The sequence below is a fragment of the Bos taurus genome, chromosome 11 (genome assembly GCF_002263795.3).
Source record: "Bos taurus isolate L1 Dominette 01449 registration number 42190680 breed Hereford chromosome 11, ARS-UCD2.0, whole genome shotgun sequence".
Classification (NCBI taxonomy): Eukaryota; Metazoa; Chordata; class Mammalia; order Artiodactyla; family Bovidae; genus Bos; species Bos taurus.
This window is the reverse complement of record NC_037338.1, coordinates 27,151,766-27,173,405: the sequence shown is the minus strand read 5'-3', so window position 1 is coordinate 27,173,405 and position 21,640 is coordinate 27,151,766. Positions and strand designations below refer to the sequence as shown.

General features: G+C 39.3%; 1 protein-coding gene across 1 annotated transcript in view; it reads right to left on the bottom strand.

Moving 5' to 3' along the window:
- The window catches only part of CAMKMT (calmodulin-lysine N-methyltransferase), a 427,562-nt gene that overhangs the window by 25,870 nt on the left and 380,052 nt on the right, over positions 1-21,640 (bottom strand). The window contains exon 8 of the mRNA NM_001105641.1: positions 208-282. Coding sequence (NP_001099111.1) covers positions 208-282 — 75 coding nt within the window. The remainder of the gene's footprint in view (positions 1-207; positions 283-21,640) is intronic.

Below are 21,640 nucleotides of genomic sequence, written 5' to 3'. Positions count from 1 at the left end.
GGGAAATAATGTGGTAGAAGTTACTGTGTGATAGAAGACTACCTTATAACTGTCACATGGAGATGAATATTAATTTGTGGAGGTTAAGGCGGCTTTGTGCCTCATTTGTTGACTCTGCTTCACCGTCAGCAGAGCAGCACAGCCCAATTACTTCAGCAAAGCTATTTTTTTTTTCTAACAGGAGTTTTATGATTTTTATGTACTTACCAGTCAGCACACATAACAATGTCAAAATGTCCTTCCAGTTGAGAGACATCTGTCTCATTATCCCATCGTAAAACGCTTGAGAAGAAAAAGATTTTAAAAATTATACTTAGGGTTGTTTTTTTTTTAACTTTTGATTTTGAGCTATTAACATTATTTTTGTGGCACTTGAAATTATTTAAAAGGTATATACAAATTATTTCAAAAGGCATAATAAAAAGAAAACTAGGGATGTAACTGTTCCATATTTTATTTAGTCTTCAAATCTAGGAGAGGAAGAATTCTCTATTCAAATACAATAGTTAGATTTTTGCTAGTTCTTATAGGCTTGTGTAGACATATTAGGGAAAAATATCGTATCTTGACCAGCATCATTAGAATGAGTCCAGACTCTTAACATCAATAAAAGTACATAATGAAATCAAAGTGCTCCCCATCTACTGGAATACAAACTTATACAAAATAAATGATTTACATGGTTAAAAATCCTCCTTGCAAGGCAGAGGACACAGATTCCATCCCTGGTCCAGGAAGATCCCACAAGCTGTAGGGCAACTAAGCCCATGTACCACAATTACTGAAGCTCGCCAGCGTAGAGCCCGTGGTTTGCATCAAGAGAAGCCACAGAAACGAGAAGCCTGTGAACTGCAACTAAGGCAGACCTGCTTGCTGCAACCAGAGAAAGCCCACACAAAGACGAAGACCCAGCACAGCCAAAATAAGTAAGTAAATCTAGAATATAAGATAAATGACGTGAAACTTAGTGCTTGGCATATCAACTGCATTTCTTATTGATGAATACTTTGGCAAGATGGAAGAAAAGAATACCAAGTTTCCTTTGGGAGTTCTCAGTTTTCAGGCATATTTTAAAATTCACCTTTCCAGACTTTTAGTCTCTAAAAGAAGAAGAGGTTTTAAACCTCACGTAATAACAATAATTAATAACATGTATTTGAAAATTCTAGTTATTCTTATGCCAACCAGAGATGTTGTTACTCTCAATTAATAACTGTGATGATTAGCTTTTTATCATATTAAAGTATTTAATGTCTCCTCTTCCCACCTCATCAACTGTGATTTGTAGTATTACTTTTCAAAGTGAAATTCTGCTCCTATTATCTATTTTGATTATTATTTAAAACTAAACTGTGTGAGCATAGCCTACTCTGGCAAGTTATATTTGCTTATCTTGGTGGGTTCTTTATTTCTTCTAGATATTCCCTTGTTTGGATACAGAAATAAGTCTTATTTTAGTAAGTCCTAACATTCTTTTCAAATATTAATACATTAATATACATCTATGCTGGTAACTTTTTTAAGGTAGAAAGATTAACCACATCACCATGAAAATACCTGTACAGACTGAACATCAGTTATTCATTGACTCATTTGGCTCATCCTTAGTGGGCACCTACTATGCAGCAGACCCTGCTATGTGCCACAAGCCATGCTTCACAGAGGCAGCCTTGACATCGTAAACCTGTATGTCAGATGCTGTGCCCTGTGAGTTATGTCAGCATACAGACGCAGAGCGCCACAGAGGGTTTTCCAGAAGAAGCAGATAACCTCTTTGTTCACAGGTCCTGTGACACACGGCTGAGCTTTATAAATTCACTGTAGTGTTGTACTTTCCCAGGCCTATTGGAGAGCTGAGAACTGGAGGAAACCAGGAAACCCTTAAGATATTAATGCTGTTTCATTTCTAGATTGATTCCTCAAAGACCCCACACACCTGGGGAGAATGGGAAGCAACCAACACCACCTTTTCTAGAAACACTGAGGGTTCCAAGTACAGCTGGGACTCAGGCTCAGTGGGAGAGTGAGCCTTCATCAGAGACCTGAAACTCTTTGAGAGTTTCCACATGAACAAGACAATTTAAAATATAAAAGTAACATCTCCATTACATAAATTTTGGGGAAAAAATAAAAGTATTAAAATTACTCATCATCTTACCATTCACGAACCATCATTTAGAAGATCCTTCTAATATATGTGTAATGACCAACGCACCAGAACAGAAACTGCAGGAAATGCTGTGGTGAGATTGGATATTGGATTCCTGAGGTGCTTCAGCCCCTCAGTTTGACAAAGACCAACCAGAGAGACGGGGATCTAAACAGCAATGGGTTGTGGGTTGGTACAGCAGAGGTAACTAGCCGTGATTCTAAAAGAAATGGAAATACTCAGCTTGGCCACATGGACCACAACACATTCCCTAAAGGCATGGCCCTAAAGGCACTTTCCCCCACTTTTCATGAAGTGTATGGCTATGCTGTCCCCCTAACTGTGAGCAAGTAACACAGAGGGAGAGGAGTATGGGCAGAGTCCAGTTTTGACATGACAGACGTGGTGGTGGTGGTTTAGTTGCTAAATTGTGTCCAGCTCTTACAACCCCGTGGACTGTAGCCTGCCAGGCTCCTCTGTCCATGGGATTTCTCAGGTAAGAATACAGGAGTGGATTGACATTTCCTTTTCCAGGGATCTTCCTGACCCAGGGATGGAACCCATGCCCCCTGCATTGCAGGTGGATTCTTTACCAACTGAGCCACCAGGGAAGCCCATGACAGACATACCTAAGTTTAAACATTGGTTCCTTCCTTTACCAGCTCTGTGACTTGGGCAATTATTTCACTTCCCCGAGTTTGTTGTCTTATCTGTCAAATGGAGATAACAATGGCCACCTTCTTGAACAATGTAAAGGCGCCATTCACACTGTATTCTGAGTTCTTTTGGTCACACAGCAAACAATGAAACGGGTGCCTCTGGGAGTGGCTTCTCTCTGGGAAGGCTAGAGATGACAGATTTCAATATTCAAGGAGCTGGTCCTTCATACTCAGATGGTCTTGCCCTCCCTCTCCTCTGACACTCAGATGACAGTCATGTACACTAGAGCAGTGCTTTAGCTGTGAGGCAGGACCAGATTTTTTGTTGTTGTTTATAGCCAATCTGTTGCAGATCATTACTTTTGTAAAATACAATAATAAATGAATAGACAAATAAGATTTTAAAAAAGCAAAGACATTCTGAATACAAGTCCACTAATCATAGGCTTGGATGGCACAGTAGTGTTTCTAAACATTTCCTTCCATTTCTGAACTTACCTCCTTGAAGCTCAGTAATGTATAGTTTATAAACTGATATCAGGCTTTGGCCTCCTCATTAAGTAGCCCAGCTCTCAGTCCTTGTCTTTACCAATAGCTGCAAAACTGAACTACTGTCCAACAGCCCAACTTCTCACAGTTCACCTCTTCTAGTAAGGACTCTGATTCAAACCATTCTTCAATCTTCAGTTCAGTTCAGTCACTCAGTCGTGTCTGACTCTTTGTGACCCCATGAACCGCAACACAACAGGCCTCCCTGTCTATCACCAACTCCCGGAGTTTACCCAAACTCACGTCCATTGAGTCAGTGATGCCATCCAACCATGTCATCCTCTGTCATCCCTTTCTCCTCCCGCCTTCAATCTTTCCCAACATCAGGGTCCTTTCAAATGAGTCAGCTCTTCGCATCAGGTGGCCAAAATATTGGAGTTTCAGCTTCAACATCAGTCCTTCCAATGAACACCCAGGACTGATTTCTTTAGGATGGACTGGTTGGATCTCCTTGCAGTCCAAGGGACTCTCAAGAGTCTTCTCTAACACCACAGTTCAAAAGCATCAATTCTTCGGCGCTCAGCTTTCTTTATAGTCCAACTCTCACATCCATACACGACTACTGGAAAAACCATAGCCTTGACTAAACGAATCTTTGTTGGCAAAGTAATGTCTCTGCTTTTTAATATGCTGTCTAGGTTGGTCATAACTTTCCTTCCAAGGAGTAAGCGTCTTTTAATTTCATGGCTGCAGTCACCATCTGCAGTGATTTTGGAGCCCCCAAAAATAAAGTCTGCCACTGTTTCCACTGTTTCCCCATCTATTTGCCATGAAGTGATGGGACCAGATGCCATGATCTTCGTTTTCTGAATGTTGAGCTTTAAGCCAACTTTTTCACTCTCTTTCACTTTATCAAGTGGCCCTTTAGTTGCTCTTCACTTTCTGCCATAAGGGTGGTGTCATCTGCATATCTGAGATTATTGATATTTTTCCTGGCAATCTTGATTCCAGCTGTGCTTCATCCAGCCCAGCGTTTCTCATGATGTACTCTGCATATAAGTTAAATAAGGAGGGTGACAATATACAGCCCTGACGTACTCCTTTTCCTATTTGGAACCTGTCTGTTGTTCCATTCCAGTTCTAACTGTTGCTTCCTGACCTGCGTACAGGTTTCTCAAGAGGCAGGTCAGGTGGTCTGGCATTCCCATCTCTTTCAGAATTTCCCACAGTTGATTGTGATCCACACAGTCTTCAGTGTTACTGGTCTATAATCTGCTAATCTTCTTACTTTGTCACTGGTCCTTCTCCTCCATGTTTATCTTCCCTACTTGCCCAGCCAGGCCCTGTGGCTAACCATCTTAACTACTCCCCGGTCCACACCCTTTGCTATCTCGTCCCTCTCTTGCATTCTCATATTTGTTAAATCCAGCTCTCCGCCTGCTCCAAGACTGCATCTGTGCAGCTGAATGTGGTTGGAGAAACACACGGGCATCCTGACTGGCTATGCTTTAAATTCATGACCATGGAGACTTCCCTGGTGGTCCAGTAATTAAGACTCTGCCTTCCAATGCAGGGTGTACACGTTTAATACCTGGTTGGGAAGCTTAGGTCCCACATGCTTTGTGGCCAAAAAACCAAAAAACATAAAAGATATACATCACACACACAAAAAATTGTGACCATGAACCACAAGCGGATTCTTTATGTTTGGCAGTTGTTTTTTCATTTCCCTTCCCCATTTATTCTCCCAGTCTCCTACCTCATTATTTTGCACCAACTTCACTCTTTTCAAAATTCTAACACTTCCTTCTTTATCCTTACTTTCAGCTGATGGCCTTGCTTCCTACTTTCTTGTCAAAATTGCAGCAATCAGACGAGAACTTCCACCATCACACTTAGATTCCTAGCAGCATCTGCACCTGCATACTCTATCCTATCTATTATCACGGATGAATTAGCCATACTCTTATCTAAAGCCAATACTTTCTCTTAAAGACAAGGGCCATTCCCCTTTCATTTATCCTACAGCATAGTTCTAACAATTCTTCCTTCTCTCTCCCATATTATCAGAGTTCTTTCCTCTCTACTGGATTACTTCCATCAGTATTCAAACACTCAATCAGCTATTTCCCCCCTCTTAAATATCCTCTCTTCATTCTACCCTCCCTTCTGGTTATTGCTCCAATTCCCTCTTACATCTCTGTAGCAAAACTGCATGAAAAAGTTGTTTAAACTCTATTTTCAATTTCTCTCCTCCCAGTCAGGCTTTTGCTTCCACTGTTTCACAAAAAATGCTCTTGTAAAATTCACCAAAGATCTCCACATTGTTAAATTCAGCTCAGTTTTTATTCTTCATCTTATTTAACCTACCAGTCTGTACCATTCCCATTAGCTCCAGACTCATATATCCAACTTCCTATTTTAATATTGCCACTTGGATGTCAAATAGCCATCTCAAACTCAGTATCTCCAATAGTGAATTTCTCATTGTCTTTCCCCAAATTCATAGCTTTCACTGTCTTTCTCATCTTGTTAATTCTCAGGCCAAAAACCTTGACTTTTACTTTTTTTACATCCCATGTTGAATATGCCAGGAAATGCAGTTAGTTCCACTTTTGAAATGTGTCAAAATCCAAATGTTCTCTATTTCCACTGCTCCCATCCTGGTCTAAACTACCATCTTCTCTAATCTGAACTACTGTGTAGTCTCCTAATTGGTTTTCCTGCTATAATCCTACATTTCCTGCTCAAGGGAGCAGCCAGAGCGATCCTTTTAAAATGGATACAAAATCATGACCTTCTCTATTTACTACCTTCTAATGGCTTAAAGCTCAACATTCAGAAAACGAAGATCATGGCATCCAGTCCCATCACTTCATGGGAAATAGATGGGGAAACAGTGGAAACAGTGTCAGACTTTATTTTTCTGGGCTCCAAAATCCCTGCAGATGGTGACTGCAGCCATGAAATTAAAAGACGCTTACTCCTTGGAAGAAAAGTTATGACCAACCTAGATAGCATATTCAAAAGCAGAGACATTACTTTGCCAACAAAGGTTCGTCTAGTCAAGGCTATGGTTTTTCCTGTGGTCATGTATGGATGTGAGGGTTGGACTGTGAAGAAGGCTGAGCACCGAAGAATTGATGCTTTTGAACTGTGGTGTTGGAGAAGACTCTTGAGAGTCCCTTGGACTGCAAGGAGATCCAACCAGTCCATTCTGAAGGAGATCAGCCCTGGGATTTCTTTGGAAGGAATGATGCTAAAGCTGAAACTCCAGTACTTTGGCCACCTCATGCGAAGAGTTGACTCATTGGAAAAGACTCTGATGCTGGGAGGGATTGGGGGCAGGAGGAGAAGGGGACAACAGAGGATGAGATGGCTGGATGGCATCACTGACTCGCTGGACATGAGTGTGAGTGAACTCCGGGAGTTGGTGATGGACAGGGAGGCCTGGCGTGCTGCGATTCAGGGGGTCGCAAAGAGTCGGACATGACTGAGCGACTGAACTGAACTGAATGGCTCCTCTCTTCACACAGAGTAAAAGCCACAGTCTTTACATTGAACTCTAAGACCCTATGCAATCTAGGTACCATCTGACCTCAGGTCCCATTACTCTCCCTCTTACTCCCTTTGCTCTACCAACACCAATCTCTTTATGATTTCTTGAAAACACTAGGGATATACTTCTCCCTTAGGGCTTTTAAATTGGCTGCTTCCTCAGTGTGATGCTCTTCCTCCAGACATCCCTAGGGCTTGTTCCCTTACCTCCTTCCAGTCTTTGCTTGAACGTCGTACCTTCTCAGAGTGGCTTACACTGATCATTCTACTTAAAGCTGCAATCATTCATTTCTATTGCAGCTTTCCTGAACCCCCTTAACCTGCTCTTCATTTTTTAAATAGCAATTATTATCCTTTAATACGCTATATAAATAAATCATTAATTTTTAAAATTCTTTTTCTCCAGTAGAAGATAAGCATCCTAGGGAAAGAGATTTCTAAAATCTGTTTTGTACCATGATGTAGTTTCACTGCCTAGAACAGTCCGTGACACATAACAGCTGCTCAGTAAACATGCCATTTGAATGAACTGTGTATGAATATACCTAGCAGAGTGTCTGGCATATAGAAGACACTCAAGAAACAGAGGTTCCTATATTAAGTTGTTCTTTGAATAGAATGTGTAGATTAGGTAGACATGGAGGCCACTTAAAATGCTTTCTCAGGATTTCTACTTTAGGTAATGATGGAGTTACAAGCACCTTGTTTACCCAACTGCCCAAAACAACTAAAAACATATATGTGTATATATATATATAAAAAATAATAGTTTTATATTTTATAAAATAATAGTTTTATTTATTTGAAATACATAAATAATAGTTTCCAAGACACTAAGAGTCAGCAACAAATGATAGTGATCCTTGAGCGGGGGGTAAAAATAAAATGAGCCCTACCATTGCCCCATTCTACTGCCTTGAGAGAGTTTCCAGGCCACAGTACAAGGAGGGTAAACTGAGCTGGAACTAGGTGGATTCTCTGAGCTAAGGAGAGGGTGCTAAGAATCTGAGGAAACCAAGACAGTTATCGTTTCCAGTATCGAGTATCAGATAGGAGAGTGCTGCACAGAGAGACAGTCTATGGATAGTCCCCTGAGAAGTATTCTGCAGAGCACTGACTGGAGCATGTGTATGAGGACGCTACTTGAGGCTGGAAAAGAACACCTGAGAAGATTGGAGGGGACCGGCCATTGCTCACACTGGGCCAGGAAGTGCAGCTGTTCTTACCAGCCAGACTACAGAGCCTCATAATCCGCAGGGCACTGAGTAGAGTTCTCACATGGATCCTGTCTCAGCAGTGGAGAATAACTAGCTCTAGACTAAATGCTGCTTTGGTTCTGCCGAATAAATCTTAACAGTGATACTCAAAAGGATCAAATTATTTCAAAATAATGTAACTGTGTCCCAGAACCAAACAGAATCATTTATAGAAATATAAAAACATTCAGATACTAAAAAGGTAAAATTCAAAATACTTGGTATACAATCAAAGATTACCAGACATGCAAAAAGTCAAATAATAAAGCCCATAATGAGGAAGAAAACTGAATAATGGAACTTGACACAGATGTTAGAATTCACAAAGGTATTAAACTAGGTATCATAATGATATTTACTGTATTAAAAGGTAAGTAGAGACACAAAGGATACTTTGAAAGTACTTCTAATGAGGAAGACTACAATGTCTGAGAAGAAAATATGTTGGACGGAATTCAAAGCAAATTAGACATTTCAGGAGAAAAAAATCAGTGAACCTGAAGACAAAGCAATGGATACTATCCAAAATGGAAATACAAAGAGAAAAAAAAATAGAAATAAAACAAAAGAATATCAGCAAGTGAGCTGTGAAGCAAATTTGTGTCCTAATATATGTGTTATTGGAGTCCCCAAAGGACAAAAGAGGGGGAGACAGAAAAAAATATCTGAAGAAATAATGGCTAAAATATTTTCAAATTTAATAAAAACTATTAACCCACAGATCAAGAAATTTCAACAAACTCCAAGCACAAGAAACATAATGAAAACTACAAGGCATATAGTACATCCAACCAAACTATCTGAAAACAGTGATAAACAGAAAATCTGAAAAGCACCCAGAGGAAAAGACACATTATTCAAAGAAAGATATGGATGATAGTATATTTCTTTTGAGGAATATGCATGCAAGTCAGGAGACAGTGGAGTGACATCTTTAAAGTACTAAAAGGGAAAAAGGAGGTCCAACCTTTTGTATGGCCAACCTATTGCATGGCCAGTTACAATATCAGATCAGATCAGATCAGTTGCTCAGTCGTGTCCAACTCTTTGCAACCCCATGAATCGCAGCACACCAGGCCTCCCTGTCCATCACCAACTCCCGGAGTTCACTCACACTCATGTCCAGCGAGTCAGTGATGCCATCCAGCCATCTCATCCTCTGTCGTTCCCTTCTCCTCCTGCCCCCAATCCCTCCCAGCATCAGAGTCTTTTCCAATGAGTCAACTCTTCGCATGAGGTGGCCAAAGTACTGGAGTTTCAGCTTTAGCATCATTCCTTCCAAAGAAATCCCAGGGCTGATCTCCTTCAGAATGGACTGGTTGGATCTCCTTGCAGTCCAAGGGACTCTCAAGAGTCTTCTCCAACACCACAGTTCAAAAGCATCAATTCTTTGGCGCTCAGCCTTCTTCACAGTCCAACCCTCACATCCATACATGACCACAGGAAAAACCATAGCCCTGACTAGACGAACCTTTGTTGGCAAAGTAATGTCTCTGCTTTTGAATATGCTATCTAGGTTAGTCATAACTTTTCTTCCAAGGAGTAAGCGTCTTTTAATTTCATGGCTGCAGTCACCATCTGCAGGGATTTTGGAGCCCAGAAAAATAAAGTCTGACACTGTTTCCACTGTTTCCCCATCTATTTCCCATGAAGTGGTGGGACCGGATGCCATGATCTTCGTTTTCTGAATGTTGAGCTTTAAGCCAACTTTTTCCCTCTCCACTTTCACTTTCATCAAGAGGCTTTTGAGTTCCTCTTCCCTTTCTGCCATAAGGGTGGTGTCATCTGCATATCTGAGGTGATTGATATTTCTCCCGGCAATCTTGATTCCACCTTGTTTCTTCCAGTCCAGCGTTTCTCATGATGTACTCTGCATATAAGTTAAATAAGCAGGGTGACAATATACAGCCTTGACGTACTCCTTTTCCTATTTGAAACCAGTCTGTTGTTCCATGTCCAGTTCTAACTGTTGCTTCCTGACCTGCATACAAATTTCTCAAGAGGCAGATCAGGTGGTCTGGTATTCCCATCTCTTTCAGAATTTTCCACAGTTTCTTGTGATCCACACAGATCCACACAGTCAAAGGCTTTGGCATAGTCAATCAAGCAGAAATAGATGTTTTTCTGGAACTCTCTTGCTTTTTCCATGATCCAGAGGATGTTGGCAATTTGATCTCTGGTTCCTCTGCCTTTTCTAAAACCAGCTTGAACATCAGGAAGTTCACGGTTCACATATTGCTGAAGCCTGGCTTGGAGAATTTTGAGCATTACTTTACTAGCGTGTGAGATGAGTGCAATTGTGCGGTAGTTTGAGCATTCTTTGGCATTGCCTTTCTTTGGGACTGGAATGAAAACTGACCTTTTCCAGTCCTGTGGCCACTGCTGAGTTTTCCAAATTTGCTGGCATATTGAGTGCAGCACTTTCACAGCATCATCTTTCAGGATTTGGAATAGCTCAATGGGAATTCTATCACCTCCACTAGCTTTGTTCATAGTGATGCTTTCTAAGGCCCACTTGACTTCACGTTCCAGGATGTCTGGCTCTAGGTCAGTGATCACACCATCGTGATTATCTGGGTCGTGAAGATCTTTTTTGTACAGTTCTTCTGTGTATTCTTGCCATCTCTTCTTAATATCTTCTGCTTCTGTTAGGTCCATACCATTTCTGTCCTTTATCAAGCTCATCTTTGCATGAAATGTTCCTTTGGTATCTCTGATTTTCTTGAAGAGATCCCTAGTCTTTCCCATTCTGTTGTTTTCCTCTATTTCTTTGCATTGATCGCTGAAGAAGGCTTTCTTATCTCTTCTTGCTATTCTTTGGAACTCTGCATTCAGATGTTTATATCTTTCCTTTTCTCCTTTGCTTTTTGCTTCTCTTCTTTTCACAGCTATTTGTAAGGCCTCCCCAGACAGCCATTTTGCTTTTTTGCATTTCTTTTCTATGGGAATGGTCTTGATCCCTGTCTCCTGTACAATGTCATGAACTTCATTCCATAGTTCATCAGGCACTCCATCTTTCAGATCTAGGCCCTTAAATCTATTTCTCACTTTCACTGTATAATCATAAGAGATTTGATTTAGGTCATACCTGAATGGTCTAGTGGTTTTCCCTACTTTCTTCAATTTAAGTCTGAATTTGGCAATAAGGAGTTCATGGTCTGAGCCACAGTCAGCTCCTGGTCTTGTTTTTGTAGACTGTATAGAGCTTCTCCATCTTTGGCTGCAAAGAATATAATCAATCTGATTTCGGTGTTGACCATCTGGTGATGTCCATATATAGAGTCTTCTCTTGTGTTGTTGGAAGAGGGTGTTTGCTATGACCAGTGCATTTTCTTGGCAAAACTCTTATCAGTCTTTGCCCTGCTTCATTCCATATTCCAAGGCCAAATTTGCCTGTTACTCCAGGTGTTTCTTGACTTCCAACTTTTGCATTCCAGTCCCCTATAATGAAAAGGATATCTTTTTTGGGTGTTAGTTCTAAAAGGTCTTGTAGGTCTTCATAGAACCGTTCAACTTCAGCTTCTTCAGCGTTACTGGTTGGGGCATAGACTTGGATTACCGTGATACTGAATGGTTTGCCTTGGAAACGAACAGAGATCATTCTGTCGTTTTTGAGGTTGCATCCAAGTACTGCATTTCGGACTCTTTTGTTGACCATGATGGCCACTCCATTTCTTCTGAGGGATTCCTGCCTGCAGTAGTAGATATAATGGTCATCTGATATATATATATTTTAAGGTGAAATAGATGTTTTCAGACATACAAAAGCTGCAAAAATTAATCACCAGCAGATCTGTACTACAAAAAGTGTAAAGAAAGTCTTTTAGGTAGAAGAAAAATCAATACCAGATCCAAAATATGGATCTGTGGAAAGGAAGGATGAGAACTATAAATTATAACTATCTGAGTAAATATATAATTCTTTTCTTATTATTAACTGTCTTAAAAATATAGTTGACTGGTTAAACAAGTATTGTGGGGTTTATAACATATGAACAAATAAAATAGAGAATAATAATAGTGTAAGACTGGGAAGGGAGTAATAAAAGTATACTTTTATAAAGTTTTTATAGTATAGATGAAGTGGTATATCATTTAAGGATAGATTGTACTATAAAACCTAAAGCAACCACCAAAATAACTATATCATATATACATCATGATCAAGTCAGGTTATATACATCATGATCAAGTCAGGTTGATCAAGTGAGGGAATGAAAGAAAGTTTATGGTTTAAAGTTTAAAACATGGTTTCATATTTCAAAATTAATCAATATAATTCATCATATATATGAACTAGAAAAATGCGAAAATTTCAATAATTACAGAAAATCCACTGCAAAGTTGAATATCTATTTCTAGACAAAGTTGAATATCTATTTCTGACGAAAATTCTCAGCAACCAAAGAAAAGAAGGGAACTTTCTTAACCTGAAGAAGATTATCCATGAAAAATCTGTAGCTAGCATCATATCACATTTGGGCTTCCCCAGCAGCTCAGCAGTAAAAAATCTGCCTACAATGTAGGAGATGCAGGTTTAGTCCCTGAGTTGGGAAGATTCCAGGAGACAAAAATGGCAACCCACTCCAGTATCCTTGCCTTGGAAATCCCATGGACAGAGGAGCCTGGTGGGCTACAGTCTGGGGGGCCACAAAAGAGTCATCCATGACTAAGCAACCAACCAACCAACAACCAACATCATACTTAATGGTGAAAGACTAGATGCTTTCTACCTAACATCAGCAACATGAAAATGATGTTTTCTCTCACGATTCAATATTTCACTAGAGACTCTAGCCAGTGCAATAAGGCAAGGCAAAAAAGGCATCAAGAGTGGAAAGGAGGAAGTAAAATTGTCTTTATTAGTGGGCAGTATGATCATCTATGTAGACTATCCAATGAAATAGAAAAGTAAGAAGAACTAATAAGTGAGTTTAAAACAATTATGGGATACAAGATCAATATACAAAATTTCATTGTATTTATACAAACAACAAAATAATTGAAAATTTGAATTTCTAATTCCATACCATTTACAATAATATTTTTTAAAATACCATTTATAATAGCATAAAATATGAAATAGTATTTCAGTGGACAAAGGGGGTATTTTCAACAAATAGTGCTTTAATAATTAGATATCCATATTTAAAAACCTTAAATCCATATCTCACATCATATGGATGTGAAATGGGTCAACTTAAAATGGATCAGAAGCCTAAATGTTAAACCTAAAATTATAAACCTTGTAGATGAAAATACTAGAGAAAATCTTTGTAACCTTAGCTTAAGAAAAGATTTCTTAGATATGATACAAGATGCATGATCCACAAAAGAAAACATTGGTAAATTAGACTTTGTTAAAATTAAAAATTTCTGCACTTTGAAAGATGCCAGGAAGAGAATGGAAAGACAAGCTACAGGCTGGGAGAAAATAGCATATATTTTTGCAAATCAAGTATTTGATAAAGAGCTTATATCCAGAACATATAAAGAACTCCAGGTATGTTAACAATAAGAAAACAAGCAACCCAATTTTTAAAAAAAAGTAAGTAAGGCATTCGAATAGATACTTCACCAAATAAGATATATAAGTGGCAAATAAGTACATGAAAAGATACCCAACATCATTAGTCATTAGGGAAATTCAAGTTAAAACCCTAATGAGATTATCACTATATACGTGTTAGAAGGGCTATAATTAAAAGACTGACTACACTGGGAGGCGATGACAATGTGAAAAAGTGGGACTCTCTGATGCCACTGAGGGGAATATAAGATACAACCACTTTGGAAAACAGTTTGGCAGTTCCCTTTAAAAGTTAAATCTATGCTTGTCTAAGAGCTAGCTGTTCCAGTTCTAGGTGTTTATTCTAGAGAAGTGAAAGGATATACCCATACAAAACACACATCCATCTAACCATACATGTGCATAAGTGTTCAGAACAGGTTTACTTGTAACAGCCCCAGACTGGCAACAATTCAGAGTTCATCAGTGGGTGAAAGGATTAAAAAAAAAATTGAGGTATAGCCATACAGTGGGAGACTACTCAGAAACAAAGTGGAAAGAACTATGGATACACTGATACAACACAGGTGATCTCAAAATAATTTTGCTGACTGAAAGGACACTGAGGGGAAAAGCACATACTGAATGATCTCATTTATTTAAAGCTTTGGAAAATATAAACTAACATATAATAAAAGAAAGCAAATCAGTGGTTTCCTGGAGAGGGAGGGAACTTCAAGGGTCAGAAAGGAGGGGCTGATAAGACATGATCAGTATTTCATTTATGGTGATGGTTTCAGGGGTGTATAAAAATTTCAAACCTATAAAATTATACATACAGTTTACTGGATTTCAATTTTACCACAATGAAACAGTTAAAAATTTTAAAAGACATGCTTTCTGAAAGACAGCAGGGTATATATACATACATATAACTGGGTCCCTTGCCTATATGAGCTTACAATCTAAGGTATAACAATCATAGGTAAAGACATGTAAAGACGGTTTTATCAAACACCCAAATCATGTCAATGCGTTACTTGTAATTGACACTAAAGTAAAATGTATGTGTCTCCATTTTATTTCATCATAATATAAAAATTTTCTGTTTGAAATGAATTACAAAGCAAAGTACCATTTTATAGATAGAAACAGAAAATCAATAATCATTACAGGACACATGCTTTAACAATCTTAATATTTATAAGCATGTCAAACCTGTTGAGTCTAACAGTACAGTACAATAGAAAGAATACTGGACTTCATAGCTCAGAAGCTCTGAGTTCAAATACTAGCTCCCTCACAAGCCAGTCAGGCTGAGAGATGCTCTGAATATCACTGCCCTCAAATATAAAAAAGAGACAGTAAGAGTGGCATTCTATGATGATAATGAATTGAATGAGATAAGAGTAATACAAGTGTATTATGGGTGCTCAATAAATATCAGTTTCCCTTCCCTTACTCTTGCCCTAACTTATGTCTTTTCATTCTGGCTTTGAGGTTGGAGTTTCAACCTGAAATGCAGAGCCAAGTCAATTTCTAACAGGACTCTCACCCTGTGATCAAAAATTCACACTGAAAAAAATTTCTCAGTAGATGACCTTACTGAGAGCCTGAGATTAGCTGATACCACTTTTCCCTCTTCTTCATCTTTTCCTCTTCTTTATCTTTTCTCTCTCCTCTTGTCACAAAGGAAGTAGGGCCACTCATCCTTTCAAAGAGAATCCACTCCCAACCTGCGTGCAGGATAATGTCACTCCTCCTCTTTCCTCTGAGTGCAGAGGTTTGCAAACTTGGATGTGTATCAGAATCCTCAGAAAGTCTGTTAAAATACAGAGCGCTGGGTTTCAATGCCAGAGTTTCTGATTCAGTATGTCTGAAGTGAAACAAACTGAGATGCTTGAGAATCTGCATTTCAAACAAATTTCCAAGTGATGCTGAGGCTGCTGGTCTGGGGGCTTTACTTTGAGAAGTACTACTCTAGGCCCTTATCCCGTCCAATGCTGGGCCCCATCACATTCATTTCTTCTTCCTCAGCTGTTGTGCCATGCCTGCCAACATGCCCACCTCTCCCAGCAACTCTGCTTCCCTCTAGTCCACATCCTATTTCTCTTTCCCTTTGCCATCAACATTTTGCAGGAATAGCCTATTCTCATTACTTCACCTGCCCTGGCAATACGACCTTTCTCACAACAGTCACTGGAACTGCTCTGCAGTTTGCTTGACCTCCAGCAATCTTCAGCAGCTGACATTGCTGATCACCCTCTCCTTGAAATTCTCTCCTGGACTTGCTTCCCACCTTGCACGGTCCCACCCTGAACCAGCCTTCTTGTCTCCAGTCCTTTCTCAGTATCCCTTCCAGGCTCCCCATGACTCTGCTCCTGAAACATAGTCATTTCCCAAGGTTGTATCCTTGGCTATCTTCTCTTCTGATTCTCCAGTTTCCATTTCTACTCTTATCTCTTGATTTTGATCTCCAGATCCTCTAGCACAACATTTTCCTGAGATTTGAACCTTTATTCTTCACCATGTGTTACTTACTGTCACAAAGCAAATACATATTTATGTTCTACAACCACCTCCAATGTAGCATGTTCCAGACTGCTGTCTATGACTACTCTTCCAGTTTATTTCCCACTCCCAGTAGCTTCTCTAGAATGGGTTCCCTATTTGTTCAGCATTTTCCATTCTCATTCAGGCTGGGACTACCTCTTTCCCTTTCTCTGGAATCACTAAGAAGCCTTTGAAAGAGAAACAAACAAACAGAAAACTCTTTTTATTGTAAAATAAAACACCGAGAGAGAAAACCATGAAACAAATACATGCCTTAACTAATTATTATGTGGCAAGTACCCCTGTAACCCCAGTCAAATCAACAAATAGAATCTTGCCCCACACCTCACAAGTCCATTTAGAGGCTATGTCCCATTCACCTCCCCTTCTGCCCCAGTGCAATGACTTCTGAAATGTTCTGTTGGCCTCTTCCCATTCATCACACCAGGTAACTACATTTGCCTGGACATATCTTTCCTACTTCTATGCCTTTGACTGTGTCCTCCCCGCTTTTCATACCTAGAATGCCCTCTTTAGCTGTTTTTCTTCACTTGCATTTCATTCGCTACACCAAAGCCCATCCACCACCTCCTTTATAAAAAGCTTTCTCAGATGTCCTCACCTTGAATTGGCTGCTTGTGTCTTAATACTTAAGCAGAGTGACTGACCCAATGAGAGAGCAGGCTTTGTCTTATATCTTGATGACTGGCAAGTGTTTACCTCTCATCTGCATATCTTGAGCTTCCTAAGGCAGACTTCACTTTACTCATCTTTGTAACCCCTGATGAGCCCATCACAGTGCCTTATGTGTAGCAGATGCTAAATTACATTTTATTCCATTGAAATCCATAACACAAGTTGTACTAGTCATAATCATAGAATCAGAGATATTTGAAATGGAAAATATAATTAGTAAAACTATCAATGTGTCTTTCATTCTGAAATCTCAAAACAGTTTACCAGTCCTCCTTAACCAGCGTAGAATGCACTGGTCACCAACATAGGGGGCTCCTGATTGTGTGCTCAGTTGCTTCAGTGGTATCTGACTCTTTGTGACCCTAGGGACTGTGGCCCACCAGGCTCCTCTTTCTGTGGGATTTCCCAGGCAAGAATACTGGAGGAGGTTGCCATTTCCTCTTTCAGGGGATCTTTCTGACCCAGGGATGTAACACTAGCGCCACCGGGGAAGCCCAGTAGGGGGTTCAAACGTTAGGCAAACCTTCTGGACTCCGAAGTAATTTTTTTGTCTATTTAATTGCAAACAAAAACACAGAACAAGAGGATGGGATCAGCTTTAAAGTCAGTCTAGAAACAGAGGAGTGATAACCTGGAGCAGCAGGTCTCAAACGTCAGTATCAGAATCATCTGTAGAGCTTACAGTGATTTAAGAAAAACAATCTGATCATCTCTATACATGCTGAAAAGGCATCAGCTAAAGCTCCATATGGATTTATGACAAAATCTTTTAAAAACAGGAATCAATAGAAAATTCCCTACAAAGATAAAAATATCATTTCTTTTTCAACTCATAGGCTAATGCACCTTTAATGGTGAAATACTAGAGGATTCCCAACAAAGTTAGACTCAAACATATTATTTAATATCATTCTGGGATTTTTTTTTAATCCAATAAAATTATACAAGAGAAGAAAAAAGATACAAGAATCAGAAAGAAGTAAAAAGTCTCATCATTTGCAAATGATGTGATTGTTTATTTGGAAAATTCAAGAGACTAGGTTGACAAGGTATTAGAAGTAATAACTCGTTGAACTGACTAAACATTTGCTAGACAAAACCCTATAGCTTTCTTTATATACACACATACAAGTAAAATAATAGAAAATATAATGAAAGAAAAGACTTCATTTATAAAAGAAATAGAAAAAGGTAGTTTCTAAAAATAAACTTAGAAATGAAACATTTTAAATGCTAGTGAAACACCTAAAAAAGCTTAAAAAGAAAACTACTTGTTCTTGAATAGAAGATTCAGAGTCAGTCATAAGGCAGCATCTTAGTAAATTAATTTATATATATTTTTTCAGTCAAAATTAAAATACCACCATAATACAAATACAACATGATTTTAGAATATTCTAGGAAGAAGGAATAATGGGAAGAGACTAGTTTTTATAGATATGAAAATATATTACAAACTTTAGTAGTTTACACAGTTTGATAAGGCTGTATGAATAGACAAAGTCCACTTCTGAAAATTTGCTCTGTAGATATTTGTTGTTGCTCAGTCGCGCTCAGCTGTGTCCAACTCTTTGCGACCCCTTGGACTGCAGCACATCAGGCTTCCCTGTACTTCACCATCTCCTGGAGTTTGCTCAAACTCATCTCCATTGAGTCAGTGATGCCACTTAACCATCTCATCCTCCGTCATCCCCTTCTCCTCCCACCTTCAATCTTTCCTAGCATTAGGGTCTTTTCTAATGAGTTGGCTCTTTGTATCAGGTGGCCAAATTATTGGAGCGTCAGCCTCAGCATCAGTCCTTCCAATGAATATTCAGGATTGATTTCCCTTAGGATTGACTGTCCTTGTATTCCAAAGGACTCTCAAGAGTCTTCTCCAACACTACAGTTCAAAAACATCACTCTTTGGCTCTCAGCCTTCTTTATAGTCCAACTCTCACATCCATACACGACTACCGGAAAAACTATAGCTTTAACTATATGGATCTTTGTCAGCAAAATAATGTCTCTGCTTTTTAATATGCCATCTAGGTTTGTCAAAACTTTTCTTCCAAGGAGCAAGCATCTTTTAACTTTGAGGCTGCAGTCACTGTCCACAGTAATTTTGGAACCCAAGAAAATAAAGTCTGTCACTGTTTCCATTGTTTCCCCATTTATTTGCTTTGAAGTGATGGGACCAATGCCATGATCTTAGTTTTTTTAATGTTGAGTTTTAAGCCAGCTTTTTCACTCTCCTCTTTCACCTTCATCAAGAGGCTCTTTAGTTCCTCTTCTCTTTCTGCCATTAGGGTGTTTCATTTGAGAGTATTTCATTTTCATTTCATGAGTAACTAAAAAAAAAAAAAAAAACACCACGATGGAGCAAAATATTCTAATACTGATTGCCTCATTTTAAACCAATTGAGCACACAGAAAAATGAGGTTCAGGGAGCTTTGCCTTAATAGCAGAGATATGAAAAAAGTGCTTTCTGAAGCTGTGGAGTGTGACACTGCTGTATACATACACACACATAGCCTTTTCCTGCTTTCCCAAGAATAAGTCAACAAATCTGAGATTTGTGACCCTGACTCAAATATCATCTGCATATCTGAAGTTATTGATATTTCTCCCAGCAATCTTGATTCCAGCCTTTGTGTCATCTAGCCCAGCATTTCGCATGATGTACTCTGCACAGAAGTTAAATAAGCAGGGTGACAATATACAGTCTTCACACACTCCTTTCCCAATTTGGAACCAGTCTATTGTTCCATGTCTGGTTCTAACTGTTGTTTCTTGACCTGGATACAAGTTTCTCAAGAGGCAGGTAAGGTGGTCTCATATTTCCATCTCTTGAAGAATTTTCCACAGTTTGTTGTGATCCACACAGTCAAAGGATTTGGCATAGTCAATAAAACAGAAGTAGATGTTTTTCTGGAACTTTCTTGCTTTTTCAATGATCCAATGAAGCCTTTCCCTTCTCCAGCCCACAAAAGTCTCAAATACACACACAAAAAAGCCCACAAAAAGGAGAACTAACTCTACTAAAATATCAAAACTAGGTTATTAACATTTACTCTGTGGGAGCTTATTTGTTCAGTACAAAAGGGATATGAGCCCTTCTATAATGTATTAAGCAAATAAAATGTGTTAGTAATAGGATGTACACTTAGTACTTTCATCTTCCCATATCCAAGATAGCAACAGATGGAAACAGGACTGTGCCACCTCTATAATTCTCAGCGGTTCTTGAGATTCTGTTACTGTAATTCTAGCAAAACTCACTAACAGGTATGTTTTATCAGAAAATTTCTTAAAGAGAGCCTTCAGCTTCCTTATCTCAGTTACCTTCTTCTAACCGTCCTCTTCAACTTGACAAAGGACAGATAAATGCCTACTCACAATGTCAGTGTGTCTACAGATGCTGCGTGTGCATGCCTGAAAAGAAGCCTATCCTGAAATGAAAGTCAGCTATCTGATACATAAATGATGTCTCAATCTCTTGAGCTTGACTTCCTTCTACTAAAAATTGCTTGGTTCCATAATCTTTACAGATTCATGTCTTACCCTGTTTTTCATTTATCATGTCATTTATTTTATCTTTCAAAGTGTGCTCCAAATACAAACTTTAAAACCTTTCATGTAATAGGGATAAAGTGTACTAATTGCTTCAGGGAATATAAAATATATTAAGCAGAGTTCTTGCCTTTAAGTTCTTCCCAGAATGCAAACTCCAAGAAGGCATGGACTTTCTCAGTTTCATTCATCACTACATCTCTAGCAACTGAGAACAGTAGTTGACAGAGAGAAGGTGATCAAAATAATTACCCCAAAAATGAATGAAACAATGTACATGAAAATAAACAACACACTTTGAATAATGAGAGAATATGCCATGTTTGGCCACCTGATGCGAAGAGCTGACTCATTTGAAAAGACCCTGATGCTGGGAAAGATTGAAGGCAGGAGGAGAAGGGAATGACAAAGGATGAGGTGGTAGGATGGCATCACCAACTCAATGGACATGGGTTTGGATGGACTTCGGGAGTTGGTGATGGACAGGGAGGCCCGGCGTGCTGCAGTTCATGGGGTTGCAAAGAGGCAGACATGACTAAGCAACTGAACTGAATTGAAGCCATGTTTTCTGGGGGATGATTCTAAGGCCAATAGAAGTTAAAAGAGGGCAAAGGTTAGGGCAAGCTGACATAGTCTGAGAAAGCAGGGGGAAATGGTAATTAAGTTGCAACCCCATGGACTGTAGCCCGCCAGGCTCCTCTGTCCATGGAATTCTCTAGGCAAGAATACTGGAGTGGATAGCCAGCTGTTCCCTTCTCCAGGGGATCTTCCTGACCCAGGGATAGAACTCGGGTCTCCTGCACTGCAGGCAGATTCTTTACCAACTGAGCCACCAGGGAAGCCCAGAAGAAAGGATTTATATGGATAAGGAAAAGGGGAACAAGACTGGAAAAGACTAGAGATGAGGAAAACCCAATGTGCTAGAGGAGAGTGAGGAGGTTTGGGTGACCCAAGGAGAGGATGTATGTTAGGGAACAGTGAAATGAATGAAGATGAATTCTACATTGAATGAAGAGAGTGAGGAGAGTGAGAGAAGACTGCAGAAGGCTGGGAAAAGGTAGCAATTTCATCCCACTTGGTTGGAATTTATATTCTTAAAGCATTTTTCACATCCCCAATTTAATCTCTAAAGCAAAATGAACCTCGAGAAGATACAGATCTTAAAAAGTAGCAGGGCAATGGAGCCAATAGCCAATCCTGGGGGCCCACATAAAGGTA